Genomic DNA, 14,837 nt, shown 5'->3' on the forward strand with positions numbered 1-14,837 from the left:
AATTATGAACTGAATTTCAATGAAGTTTACTCTATTGAGTACAATGGACATAATGTATTTTATTTTTTATGTCTCTTTAAATTCACTTTCGCTTTGTTGGGGCCAATATCAACACAAGAATTCTCCTCACTGGTTAGATGTTCCATACTTCAGAATTTCCTTGTTAGAAGGAAGTATTTACACTTTCATTGTTCTTTAAGAATATCCCAATTTATAGAAAACTGAAAATTATATATAAGAACCCAAATAAAGTCAATGGTAACAATGGAAATCTGAACCTGGAAGGCTTAAAGGTTCTTTAAAAACCAGAAATTAGGGGCGCCTGGGTGGCTTGGTCAGTTGGGCATCTGCCTAAGGCTCAGGTCACGATCCCAGGGTCCTGGGATTGAGTCCCACATCGGGCTCCCTGCTCAGCGGAGAGTCCACTCCTCCCTCTCCTCTTGCCTCTCCCGCCTGCTCGTGCTCTCTCTCTCTCTCTCACTTGCTCTCTCAAATAAATAAAATCTTAAAAAATAAAAATAAAAACCAGAAATTATATGAACAGTACAATATTACATAATAAAAATATTTTAAAGCATCTGGGTATATTTAAATGAGAAACCCAAATCCAAGTATCAATAAAAATAATCATATTAAAAATTTGAGCCATATTTTTAGTCTCCATAGTCTAGGGAATTTAATGTATCCATTAAATGTTAATGTTTATCTGTTTATCTGTTTAGGCGTATGTGAGAAAGGAACTAGACAATTTTAAGCAGTTGAATCTCTTAATGGTCACAAAAAAATAACTTTTTTCTCTATACTAATAAAAACAGGTTGATCTAAAGTTGACCACATGGCTAATTACAGTGAAGTGTAATATACAAAATGACATTAGATATAATCCTAATATTTAATGATAATTCTAGATTGATCATAATATTCAAAATGTATACTCCTTACATCTATACACAGTATTCAAAAGTATATTTCTTAAAAGCTATTGCATATTAAAGTCAGAATCTCAGGTAGGTAAATTTTATATATATCTAAATCCTATCGGTAAGAGTTGCAGCTTTTGATATAAGCATAAAATATCACTCCTTTTTGTAACAACCATTAATAAAGGCTAAGCCTTTGAGGGATTTAAGAAGAGTCAGACTTCATGTCTACCCATTTTTACTTTTAAAGTGAAAAGATGTGATAGGAAAATTTGACCTACTTTTTTCCCCTTGTTCTGTTAGTTTTGAGTCTGGCTGGTACCCACTTATTAACCTATTTTCTATTTTAGGCAAAATTGCTTTCCATGAAAATGGCTTCAGAAACTCACAAAAATCCCTATCTATATCAAAAGAGCTTATCTCATTATATTTTCAATGCCATTAAGTGATGGCAGAGTTATCTAATTTGATATATAAGTAACCAAAACATGGACTAATGGGAAAATAAACTCGAAGAAACTACCCACAACCCTACATGGAACAGTTTCATTATTTTTGGTAAGCTTTCCTTAGGCCACATCACGGAATTGATCCTTTAGTGAATAATGAAAGTCACAAACAAGCACCTGGTATATGTGGAACTTTAAGGGCAAGTTAGATAATGAAAAATTTTTAAAAATCCCTTAACAGACGGTATTATTTTGGGCATTTAGAAATAACTATTCTCTTTGGGCTTGAAAAGCCTTTTCAGTAAAAAACAAACCAAACAACCAAAAAACTGTTATTTTAGTCCTTATCCAAGCACGTCTTAATTTTCAAACAAAAACTCACCCTATTGTATGGAAAGTTCTTTAATATAGAAGACACTACTAAAGAGAATTCTTGCTGGGTTATGAGTGGTCCCAACAAAGCAAAAGTAAAGACTCATATATAGGAATTAAAAACTTTTAGGAATTACTATATGTCTGTTAAAATGAAGTTAATATCAATTGCTTGCTTCTATGGAGTAAAGTCATGGTCTTGGTGCCAGCATCTCTTTATAGTTTTCTACCAACTATATGGAGCCTATGTGTTTATTTACAAAAGACTCATTTTTAATTAAATAAATGAAACATGAAAATCCGGCTAAAAGTTGGTATTTGGCATTGAAAATGGAAAAAATTAAGTGTTGAAGGGAAGGCAGAAAAAGAGAGTATGTTGTGAAAATGAAGCAAACACTACGGCTCGTGTTTAGCTCCTTTACACTAGTTTCATTTCATACTACACAGAAATTGAGGAGCTCAAACTGTATTACAACTTAGTGTGACTTCAGAAGACAGAAAATAGAATACTTTACTAAACAGGATAACATAGCATTTTGCTTACATGTTCATTCCAGGCATTCCGGGGCCACCTAAAGCATTCAGGGGGGGTCTCATTGCACCTCCATAGTTCTGTAATGATAACCAAGGGTCAGACTACCACAAAACAAAAAAACAAAACCAAAGAGGAGGGGGGAAAGAAAGGAGAGCAGGTTAATGATTTCCCTACATAACTCCTGATTGGATAAGGCCTGTGCAATTCATTCTCTGAAGGGTCCACTCTTGTACTATTGCTTCTATTTTAACAATTACTTTGGTCTGTGTCTTTTAAAAACTACATGACTATGTAAGATCATTGGAGCATGTTAAATGATTAAGGTATAGCTGCAATCATAATATTCAACATATCCATATGAATTTCCTAATATCTGTACAACAGTGAACTATTTCAAATAAAACATTTTGTAAATCCAAAACTCTATTTTCAAAGAACAGACTTAGCATGTTTGAAATTGCCAGACCCAGAACAATTACATAAAGCCGGAAGGGAAAAAAACCAACACGTGAACCCAACATAAGAAAGTTGAATGCAAACTTCTGTTCACAAAATAATATATCCCACAGAGAGATGTACTAATATACAAATACACAACAATATATGAAAACTAAAGTACACTTAAAATATGTATATATGAATTATATCACACAATAGGCTTCTGTCAACATATCTTATATACATTCAAAGGAGTAAAACATTTTAATCTTTTAACATGCATATCATATTAGCTTACTTTAGTTTCCATTAGGGCGAAAAGATTGATTTTTAACATTCTCATGTTAATATATTTTGACACTATCAACTGCTCTCATGCTTGGCTTTCTGACAGCACTATTCCTCCAACTTTTCTCACTTACTTTTTTTCTATTTCCTTTGCTGGCTGCTTTTCTTTTGCTAACTCTTTAAACGTTGTTTTTCTCCAGGTTCTAGCCACGGCATTAAATAAATACACATTCATGGGTAATCTTATCTGCTACCATTAGTTCAGCAACTATTAGGAATCCCAAATGTTTTATATTTGGTCATGACGTCTCTACTAAGCTCCTGGATAATTCCTATGTTCAACATCATTTGGACTGTTTCCATCTCGACACCACTTCATGCTGAACACATCTAAAAGTAAACTCAGTGTTCTCTTCTCACAACTGCGTTCTTCACATTGCTTTCCTTGTTCCGTTCTGTGGCATCACCTGCCATACAAGAGTCCAGGCTAAGAACCTCCGGGAGCTCAATGATGTCTCCTCTTTTTATCTCAATTCCCATATCCAGGCAGTTACCAAAGTCTCTTGATTCTACCTGTGAAATAGCTCTTGGAATAGGATTTTCCTTCATATCACATGAATCTTTGTCATTTACTGAAGCTAATGTAATGTCTTTCAGTTTCTCTGACTTAGCCTTTCCCCTTCCCCATCTATTCTTCATACTGCTTCCAGAACTATGCTTCTAAAACTCAGTCCTATTTATGTCACCTAAAAGCCATGATGACCCACACTGTCTAACAAATACCTACCCTTCAGCATGGCTCTGTGGTGGTATTCAGAGATCAGCCCTAGCCTACATTTCCCGTACACATTTCCTATAATCTCTACCTTCTTTCCCCTACTCCCAGCTATACCCTCCAGCTTACTAGATTGCTTGTGATTCAGAAAAATGCAATACACTTTTTCACTCACGGTAAGTCATGGCATGGCCTTGACTTGTAGTAGGTACTAAGATGACAAGGAAATAGTCAATGAGTCTATAAACTCCAGAGTGTAACCCACAGTTTATAAATAAATTACCTAGTTACATGCTCTTCTCATTGTTGATTTACTTTTACCTCAGGAAATCTTATTTAAACATCCCAATTTTATGTGCTATGGGATAGAATGGTTTCTATCCACAGCTGAGTCACTAGTTAAAAGGACAGTTAGTTCCCTTAACCTCTGGATCAAGCATGGTAGTGGTACCAGCAATATTAGCAAGCAGTCTCTGAGAAGAAAATTAGCCTTTGGAGACAAAATCTAGATGGTAAGGTATAATGGAAATGCTTCAAAAGAAAAGTCTCCTTTCATTTTTGGTCTTAGAAGATCTGTTTTGTTTTACCAAGGAAAACATTAGTTTCCTTTATAGCTCTGGACGTAGAAAGACATTGTTTTAAACTTCCGTTGCCACTGCCCCATTTCTTCTGCTCCTCTTTCTATATGTGTGATAATGGGCCAATCTTTCTCCCAATGATCGACTCAACCTTCATTTCCTTATCTGTAAAGTGATATCATGTTCTTTACAAGCTTGTTGGAGGATAAAGTAAAATCATATAAAACACCTATCATAGTGCTTGGTACATTGAAAGCATGACACCTGGTGCTCAAAAATTGTAGCCACTAACTCTTTCTTGTCACCATTAATAAGGGACCAACTTAAATGAGTCCACTTCTCATCAGCTTCCCTTGAGCCTTCAACCCTCGCAGAATTACATGCTTGTTTATGTACTGATTCCCTGACAGAGCAGGCATCCTTCTTCTCTAGATTTTTTTTCTATTGCGTAATAGTTTTCCTTTTTGTATTTGTGTCTCCTGCTAAACAATAAGTACCTTGAAGGTAGAATCTGTTTTACTCATCTTGGTATCCCCAGTGCTCAAGTATCACAGGAAATGAGTAAGAAATGATCCAATACATAATTTGATAGATTTACAAAATATTTTCATTTTGTGAATAATCTGAAGCAAAAGGAAACAGGAAGATAAGAAAGAATAACAACTGGCTTTCTGAGTGGTATCAACAAAGGCAGAATGGGAAGAGCTAATTTAGAATCACTGAATTTTAAAGCGGATGGCAGCTATACCATTCCATCTGGCTTAATCTCTTTCCCAATGCAATGTTCCTGACAAAATGGCTGTTCAGATTCTGCTTGGAAAGTTTATAAAGAGTTTTTCCATGATTGGGCAGTTTACTTTCTAGAAAGTTCTTCCCTTGACTGAGCTGAATTCTACCTATCTGAAAATACAGAATCAGTTAACTTTCTCTTTACATGAGAGCCTATGACGTATTTTCATCTCACCATTTCTCTACTCCAGGTATTTGATTTGGAAATCATGATATGTTCCTACTTGTATATAACTCATTTATCCTTCAGATTTCTGGAGGAACTAAAACTAATTGGATAATCTTGGTGAATTTTTCTGTTAATCATACGGAACCTGGTAAGCATAAGAACACATACAAGCTAAATATATCTTACTATAAAAGCAAGAAGAAAAATGTCCTCAAATATGGTATTAAGATATTTTTCTTGATTAAGGTAATTGCATATATTACCACTGAACTTAAATTTAAAACGCGTAAAGGGGTGGGAAAAATATGCTAAGATTTGGAGGAAACTTTTATTTCTTCATTCATGCAGTATTAAGCACATGTTTCCCATGTTCTAAGTGTGCATTCGCCTGAATCAACATTATCTAAGAATCGTTAGAGCATATGTATATAATCTATGTATATATATCTATATAATCTATGTATATATATGTATATAATATATATGTAGAATCGTTAGATTATATACATATAATCTAACACATATATACACACATGTATTCCTCTGTTCTAGGAATTGAGTTGTTCCAATAGATAATTACTTTCCTTCTCCATTACACTGGTCTTAACGTCAAAAAATTATGGAAATAATATCTATGATAAAAAAGAGATGTGTTTTATGTTTGTGTATAAAGCTAAAAACAATATTCCAGAGACTATATCTATAATTCAACCAGAAAAAAGCAGATGCATTCTGTTCTTGGGTAGCATTGGTTATTATATCTACTATGAGAATTGTTTTTTTATTATCTTTCAAGAAACACAGATAACTTTAATACAAATTTCAGTTTATAATGCATATGTTTCATATACCAGGTGTTATAGGTAAATGTCTCGTAAGAATCCCTTTTTCCAAATTATTTTACCTCACATTTTACCTATCTGCCATTCATATTAATATGATTCCTTTTTCATTTAAGTACATGGTATGTAGAGTTTCCTTTAACCTTTTACACTCTGTATACTGTGATTTAAAGAAGTTATTGTAGGTCTTTCTGGTTTCTAAGGTAAATTCAAACCAAAACACCTTATTGCTCTAAAATTATGAAGAAATAGACAGCAAGGATACTAATCCAAATGGCAGAAATAAACTACTCTTTTTGATTTAGAAAATACAAAGAAAGAATTCACATTTACATGATAAACTTGGGTATTAAAACTTATCAATAAGAAATTACGCACCAGAAACATGTTTTCTTACATTCTGTTGTAATTTACTTATAACACAAACACGTAACATACAGCTAAATATTTATAAAACATAAAGACCAGTGTGCTTTCCATTTCCGCATGTTCATATGAGATCTAAGTGTTTATACAGCTTAAATATCTTTCAAATACTACAAAACGGAATCTTAAATCATATTCTAGTTTTAAAAAGTATTGAAAATATTGGTTTGGGATGGCAAAAGCTTAAAGAGCAGCTAGCTTAAAAATCAATGAACTGAATGAATAATGATAACGTAAATTATAGGCACCAAGGTTTTATGTATATTTAAAATGAATCTATTATGAAAATCTTTTGGGAAAAAAATCCTTCAAGTTCTGTATAGCCAAATTGGCTTAGTTTATTAGTGACTAAAATATATATTCAGTCAATGAAATATCCTATAGATCTTACAAATTCTAACTGCTATCAATAACTTCTGATGGTTGGTCACATAAACTGTCAACCCTAACATGAGTAGACATAGGGAAAAATAATTTAAATATCTAAATCAGAGTTTTAAGAGATCTTAAGAAAATACATAGAAAATAAATGAGCCTAAATAAAAGAAACTATTTTTTCTGATTCTGAGGATAGCATATCTATTAACATATGGGGTTTTATTTTTTTCATGTAACATGTTATCTCTGAAAATTTTGGTTATAATGCCTTTCATGTTTGTATATATATAAAATTTTATGTCGGTTAGAAATTCCTAGGTCTAACTCACATTATTTCGGTGTTGGATTCTTAATTCTCTGACTCCTTTGGGCACATAACAAAATATTAATTTAATTTTTTAGAAGTAGGTACATGAAACAAGTTCCTAAACTGGGCTTATATAGCTATTCTTGGAAAGGATAGAGAAAATAAATTCACTCTTTTAACCAGCATTATGACACACTAACCTCTGACCCATAAGATAAAAATGTAAAATTCTGGATTTTGGGTTAGTTTCCTTGAAATGTAACATTATAAAATTAATTTATATCTCATTCAGTTTTCGCAAGAGAGACAAAAGGATGTTTTACCAAAAATAAATGGTATCCTGGAATAGCATACTTAAAAAACGTCACGAACAGGTAGGACAGATTCAACCTCAGTGCGTACTTCTATAAATTTTGATAGAGGAGTAGGCTAACATCTGATATAGACTGATAGGATTATGCTTGTTCACTAAGACCCATTTAATGTTTCTATCTAAATAGCTATTGTTTTCATATTCTATGAAGAATTATGGTTGTATATAATAAACTGCCAATGGCATTCTTTAAAAGACTTACAGAAATATATTTTATGTTGTTTATTCTGTTTCATAGCTTAGATCAACTGTGTTTTATTTAACTTATTTAACTTACATGTTTATCTTTTATAATTACTCTAAACTTTTAGACTTTCTTAGATTAGTTAGCAAAATGGTAATTAATAGTTCTTTTTTATAATAATCACTTTAATGTATTTCTACAAATATATTTTTTCAAAGTACTAAAGGCATATGTGATAGCATCTGTTAAAATATGGTTTGTTGTTACATCAGTTTGGACATGTCACAGATATTATGTCCTCAAGAGACTAACAACTATGTTATTTCAAGCCTTTAATGCATATAATAAAAGCCAGCAAATGATATAGTTTATGTATAAGATGAAGGCAAAAAACTCAGCATCTAGCTTTTTGTGTTATTTACCTGTGGTCCTAAGGGCACCATTCCTCTTGGAGGAGTCATTCTCTGCATTGGCCCACCCATATTTGGATGTCCTTTAAAAAAAACAAAAAAGGTATGAAGATATTAGCAATGTAATGAGCATGAGTGCTAAACCAGGAGATAGTAGTCTCCTCTCTGCTTGGTGTTAAATCTTACTTACTAAGGGACTGGGTAATGGACATCATCTCATCTTGGCTTCCATGGATACTTTCTGCCTCTTATTACTACTTGCTTACACTCTCTATTCATTGAGATTGAATTTTTCTTCCTACTTTGTGCTGAAATACATCTCTCATACCATTTGCTCCTTGTACCTTGGAACAGTGTAATACAGCCGTACATATCTGTGGTACCTAAATATCTCTGTTTGGAAGGACCTGATTATTGATTTGTTAAATTAATCAAGCCACTCGTTGCTTAGCATCCTGTTTTCCTCATGCTCATCTTTCAGAAGAACGAACTTATCTGAAAAGGGCAGAAGAAATCTTAAGGGATATAATCATTTTAATTCCCACTTGTTAGAAGTTATATCAAAGGTTTTAGAAGTTATTAGTTAAAATATGGATTTTTAGATATTTAATACCTCGATTTCTTATGTTATCACCACTCTCGTATCATGCATAATTAAGTTAGTAAAGGGGCTCCTGGGTGGCTCAGTCAGTTAAGCGTCTGCCTTCAGCTCAGTTCATGATCTCAGGGTTCTGGGATCCAGTCCTGCATTAGGCTCCCTGCTCAGTGGGGAATATACTTCTCCTTCTCCCCACTGCCCGCTCGTGCTCTCTCTCGATCTCTCTCTCTCTCAAATAAATAAATAATATCTTAAAAAAAAAAAGAGTTGAGAATATAACTCATTTGGCTATGTTACTTGCAAAATGCAACTGGTATAATTATGAAAGATTTATACAAATGAAATTGTCCTTAAAAAATAAAGGATTTATTTGAGAGTCTGCATATCAATTTCACTTTTACTTTAAAGTAGTTACCTTGTTGTCGAGTTGGGTCCATTCCACTTGGAAGTAATGGCTGACTTCCTGGGACACCTCCAAGTGCCTAGGATATTTAGTAAAACAAAACAAAAAGAAATATTCTAAATATTTACAAAACAAGTGCCTTAACAGTTCTCTTTTAAAATTCCTATAATTACAGAATCCATTTAGTATTCTACCAGATTTCTTATATTTCACATTAATTTATAAATTTTAGAGCTCCACATACCTGGTATAAGTTCTTAGTTCTAAAAAGATTCCACCTTGTTCAATTTTGTGGTAAATAAAATAAGTACTTCTTGGAAACAAAAATCTAGGCAAAATTGTCCTATTTCATCCTGAGAAGTAACTGCCTTTCCCTAAAATTAATTTACCATGGGTACTAAAATAGCTAATTTTGCTTCTTGAATATAATCTCTCTATTTTCTACAGATTATTTTATTCATTTGGCATTACAATAGCAGCAGGACTAAAATGCCAAGGGGCCAATATATTTTTTTTTGTCGTTACATTTTCCCTAAGAAACCATTTAGAAAAATAATACTCCAATTAGGTTCAAACAATTTGGCTGAATGGAAAAAGAGAACTAGAAGTGAAAAAGGTGGAGTGATTAACAGACAGGGCTTACTTTATGAAGGGTGTGATACCGGGTATATCCTGAATCACAAGTTTCTAACAGTTGTCTGAGCAGCACTCAGAGCTGGACCAAACTAGAAACGATGTATACCTGATCCTATAGAGTATACAGGTACTCATTCACATGAACACATGATCCTGATAACTGGCAAGAATTTCTGTAGGATTCAGCAATTTAACTTAAAGCAGAATAAATCTTATCAACTTAGTGAAAAATTTCAAACATTTCAAAAGAAATTCAATAATAAAAAATTTATATATACAGATCAGAAGTGTTTTCTTAATCATTATCACTTGGGATACAGTAGAGAGCTGTCACTTCTCAAGCCATTTTTGTAATTCTTCAATTTTTTTCTTACACGCACACAGAATACGTACGCTACTATATGTTCTGTTCCCTGCTTAACTTTCCAGCGTAATTTCTTGCTGCTGCCCCTACCATTCTAACTCCCAGCCATACCAAACTTCCTTCAGGTTTTTGAAATTCATTAATTTAATCAATAATATCTAAATACCAACCATTAAAAACAAAAGTAAACTGAAACTAAACAATCTCTCATCTCAAGGAACTCAGACCCTTATGTGCCTCTTGTTGACATATTTCAGATCTCAGTTTAGGGATCAGTTCATAGCAAAATTCTTCCATACAACTCCAATCTGGGATAAGTTCTCCTATTTGCTTTAAAATATGTGTACATATATATATATGTTTGTATATATATATATGTACACATGCATATATGTTTGTATATATATGTACACATGTGTGCATGTACACATATATACATATATACACGTACACATATTTTAATTTTCAAACTTACAGAAAAATTACACAAACAGTACAAAGGATTCCCATATACTCTGACACCAATTTACCAACTGTTAACATTTCACCACATCTGCTCCTGAATCACCTTTCGCCTTCTCTCTATATGCACTTGTTATCATGTTTTTCAGAACCACCTGAGAGCAAGCTGTAGACATTATGCTTCATCACCTCTAAGTACTGCACGGTGTAGTTTTCTGAACAAGGATATTCCCGTACATAACCATAACACAGTTTTTCAAGACAGGAAATCCACATTGGTACAACACTACCATCCAAGCCACAGACCTCAATCGAATTTGCCATTTGTCTCAACAATGCTTCTTTTACTTCCTATGACCAGGATCTCATGGAACACATGTTGCATTTAGTTTTTGATTTTTCACCCTTGTCCAAGCAGGAATTATTTCTTAGTCTTTCCCTGTGATGTCCTCAACAGTTTTAGAGATTGGGTCTTCAATTCTACAGGATGATCTTCTGATGTTTTTTCATGACCCAAAACTCAGGTCCTATTTTCTTAGAAGGCTTCCAGAAGAAATGACGCTGTGCTCCTCTCAGTGAATGACATTAGAAGCATATGATGCTCACTCATCCCATTACTGGGAATGTTAACCTTTCTCATCTGATTGTGTTGGTGTACACCAGGTCTGTACACCATGGGCTCATTACTTTCCCCCTTTGTAATTAATTACTTTTAGTATTAGAGCTATTCCAAGATTGTCAGTATTCCATTCCTCATCAATCATTTATCAACTCACCAGCATCCACTGACAACTCCTAAGCACTAGGATAGTTGCCAAATGGAGATATCCCATGTCCATGATTCTGTGTGGTTTCGTTGGCATTCCACTGTAAGGAACAACTCTTCTTCCACCCTTCCTTCCTACTTCAGTCAATGGGTTGTAATCTATTATTATCATTTATTTTAATATTCAAATATTCAAAATTTGGCCAGCAGAATGCTCTTCAAGCTGGTCCTTGTGGTCTTTTGACACGTCTTCATCATATTTTGAGCATTTTCTTTCTTGCACAAGATGTTCCAAGTTCATCTCATATTTTTTTCTAGCCTAGCTCTGAAAACAGACCTTACTCTGAAGGGCCCAGAGCCCTGATTCCCTCTAGTGGAGGACAACATTTAGACATCAAGATCTGAGATCTCAGAGCGCTCATTGTAACTTGGATACACTGCTTTTTGGCTCTCTCAGTAGCTGATGCACTAAAAAAATCTATGTGTGTGTGTCCACACATGTATATGCACACACATATACATCTATGACTAACTCTCTATTTGTGTGTGTGTGAGGGGGTACATACACATGCTATAAATTCATATTTTCCAGCACCAAGTCAACAGGTCCAATTCCAATGTAAAACCTCAGGATTATTTTTAACCTTCTTCTTTTTTATGTTAGTAAATACTTTCTCCAACAGTGAGAAACCTGGCTTTCATTGTCTTCAGTATCTTTTACTTTTTTGCTCAATGCATTTATTTACTCAACATAACAGATCTCCCAACCAAACAACCATTTCTTTTTTCTGTCACCTCTGGACGACTCCTTCCTCCCTGAACAGCTTAACATGCCAGGGAGGTAAGGGCTGTTTATGTGATTTTATAGGATTTTATACCTCATTTTCATAGAACTTAAATACAATTATGGCTTGTTTTCCTCTCTGTACCTCCAACAGACTGTAAACTCTGAGGGAGTATAGAACCTAACTGTGCCTATTGGCTCAGAGAAATATTTATTGAAGGAATAAAAGAAATAAAATTTAGATTGGGCAATTATAGGAATCATCAGTGACAAAGTCCTAAAAATGAAACTGATTTCAAAGAAAAAAAGAGAAAATATATAATTCTTTTTCAAAAGATTTTATTTATTTGAGAGAGAGAGAGAGAACATCAGCAGGGGTAGGAATAGAGAGGGAGGGAGGGAAAGAATCTCAAGCAGACTCTGCACCGAGCGCAAGCCTCATGTGGGGCTCAATCTCATGACCTGGAGATCATGACCTGAGCAGAAACCAAGAGTCAGATGCTTAACGAAGCGAGCCACCCAGGTGCCCCACAAAAATATAATTCTTTAAAAATACCAAGAAGAGGTAGGAAAGGAAAGTGAAACTGAATAGGAATGAAATTAGAAAGTGGACCAAAACCAACACTTTAGAACGGAGAGTTTTAAGTCAACATTGTCAAAAGTTATTTAAAAAACGAATTAGGAGAACTGAAACTATATGACTAGTAAGCATTATCTTCAATTGTGAGTCTGGAATTCTTGTTTTTTAGGTCTCCAAGTGGTTAAAGTTTTATACTCTGCACTTAGAATCTGAATTTCTAACTCTCATTAAGGGCATCAGGTTTTATCCCTGGAAACCATTTTCTTCAAAATTTTACTTTTTCCTGTTTATCTTGGAGTATCAGAACAGTTGACAAGTCTTTTAGTTTCTATTCATCACTTAAAAATACAGCATAATCTCATAGAAATCTTGATCAATATCAAGTTGTCTTTCAAAATGAGTGTCTTTTCTCTAAATTTAACTCTTTGGTCATCAGTGTTTTTCTTTTGGTAGGTCAGATCTCTAACTTTTAATAGATTTTTATCAGTCCTGGGATTACCAGATGATTGTTTTGTCCACTAACAAGGCTATAATCGCTACATTCCTTAAAACTTTAACATCAGGAAAATAAATTTATACATCTTATGGGTTGATATTATTTTCATTTTTTAATATGCTAATCACATTCCATTCAGACTTGTAGAACTAGTCACAAATTTTCACATACATTCTTTGTTCTATAAAAGATCTTCACCCTGACAGAGAAAATAACACTAATTATGAGGGCACTTAATAATAATAAACATATTGGGGCGCCTGGGTGGCGCAGTCGTTAAGAGTCTGCCTTCGGCTCAGGGCGTGATCCCAGCGTTCTGGGATCGAGCCCCACATCAGGCTCCTCTGCTGGGAGCCTGCTTCTTCCTCTCCCACTCCCCCTGCTTGTGTTCCCTCTCTCACTGGCTGTCTCTGTCAAATAAATAAATAAAATCTTAAAAAAAAATAACAACAAACATAATATCAACAATAATATACACTGTGGCTCCTTATATTTATCATTTCACTCAATGCTTACAACAATCCCACGAGGTTATTATTAATCCTTCCTGATGATGAGAAACAGGTTTAATACAATAGTTCTCCCTTATCCATAGTTTCACTTTCTGTAGTTTTAGTTACCCATGGTTTCAGTTACCCATTGTATACCTCAGTCCTGACATATTGGCAGAAGGTCAATAGCAGCCTAAAGCTTTATCACAATGCCTATGTCATTCACGTCACATCATCTCATCACAAAGGCATGTGATCATCTCACATCATCATAAAGAAGAAAAGTGAGTACAGTACAATAAAATATTTTGAGAAATAGAGAGAGCCTCATTCACATAACTTTTACAGTTTATTGTTATAATTGTTCTATTTTATTATTATTATCTCTCGTTGTACCTAATTTATAAATTAAACTTTATCATAGATATGTACACACAGAAAAAAAAAACATGGCATATATGGAATTAGGTACTATCTGTAGTTTTCAGGCATCCATTGGACGTCTTGGAATATATCCTCCATAGATATGCGGGGACTACTTTTCGTAAATAATTTGTTAACTTGTCAATGGTTATACTATTGGTAAGTAGCAGAGCCAAGGCTTCAAATCAGGTCAACGTATTCCAAAAGTTCTAAATATAAGCCTTAACTCCTAGCATTTAAAATAAATGAAATAATATGAAATTTTATTTAAACAGAAACAAGTGAAGAAATGTCTTGCTTCTTAAAAAAAAATTAGTTCACAAAGGATTCATCATATGATTCCAGTGGTAGGCGCCTCTAGGAACTTAAGCTTCTGGCACATATATCTCCTTGAGTACCATTACCGATACTGTCTCCTCATAGAGACTAAATGCTCACTGATAATGAAAAGGATAGTGAATTTATCAATGCTTTTATGATATAATTCACTTAATAATTTTGGCCTACCAATATTTGGGATGGGCCCCCTCAATTATATGAAATGAAGCAGAATCATCTAATTAAGAAAGTTTAAAAGTAGAAGGGATTTTAGAAATACTTG

At 33.8% G+C, this 14,837-nt stretch overlaps 1 protein-coding gene across 14 annotated transcripts in view; it reads right to left on the reverse strand.

The window, feature by feature from the left end:
• The window catches only part of SSBP2 (single stranded DNA binding protein 2), a 279,795-nt gene that overhangs the window by 39,235 nt on the left and 225,723 nt on the right, over positions 1-14,837 (reverse strand). For 7 of the 14 annotated variants that reach the window (XM_026498689.4, XM_057307371.1, XM_044384071.3 and 4 more), the window contains 3 exons: positions 9,247-9,313; positions 8,246-8,316; positions 2,286-2,353 (listed from right to left, as the gene is read on the reverse strand). In XM_026498689.4, the coding sequence (XP_026354474.1) occupies positions 2,286-2,353; positions 8,246-8,316; positions 9,247-9,313 (206 nt within the window). Of the gene's footprint in view, positions 1-2,285; positions 2,378-8,245; positions 8,317-9,246; positions 9,314-14,837 lie in introns of all 14 variants that reach the window. The other 7 variants (XM_057307379.1, XM_057307373.1, XM_057307378.1 and 4 more) reach the window with 1 other exon arrangement.

Source organism: Ursus arctos, unplaced genomic scaffold (assembly GCF_023065955.2).
Source record: "Ursus arctos isolate Adak ecotype North America unplaced genomic scaffold, UrsArc2.0 scaffold_5, whole genome shotgun sequence".
Lineage (NCBI taxonomy): Eukaryota > Metazoa > Chordata > Mammalia > Carnivora > Ursidae > Ursus > Ursus arctos.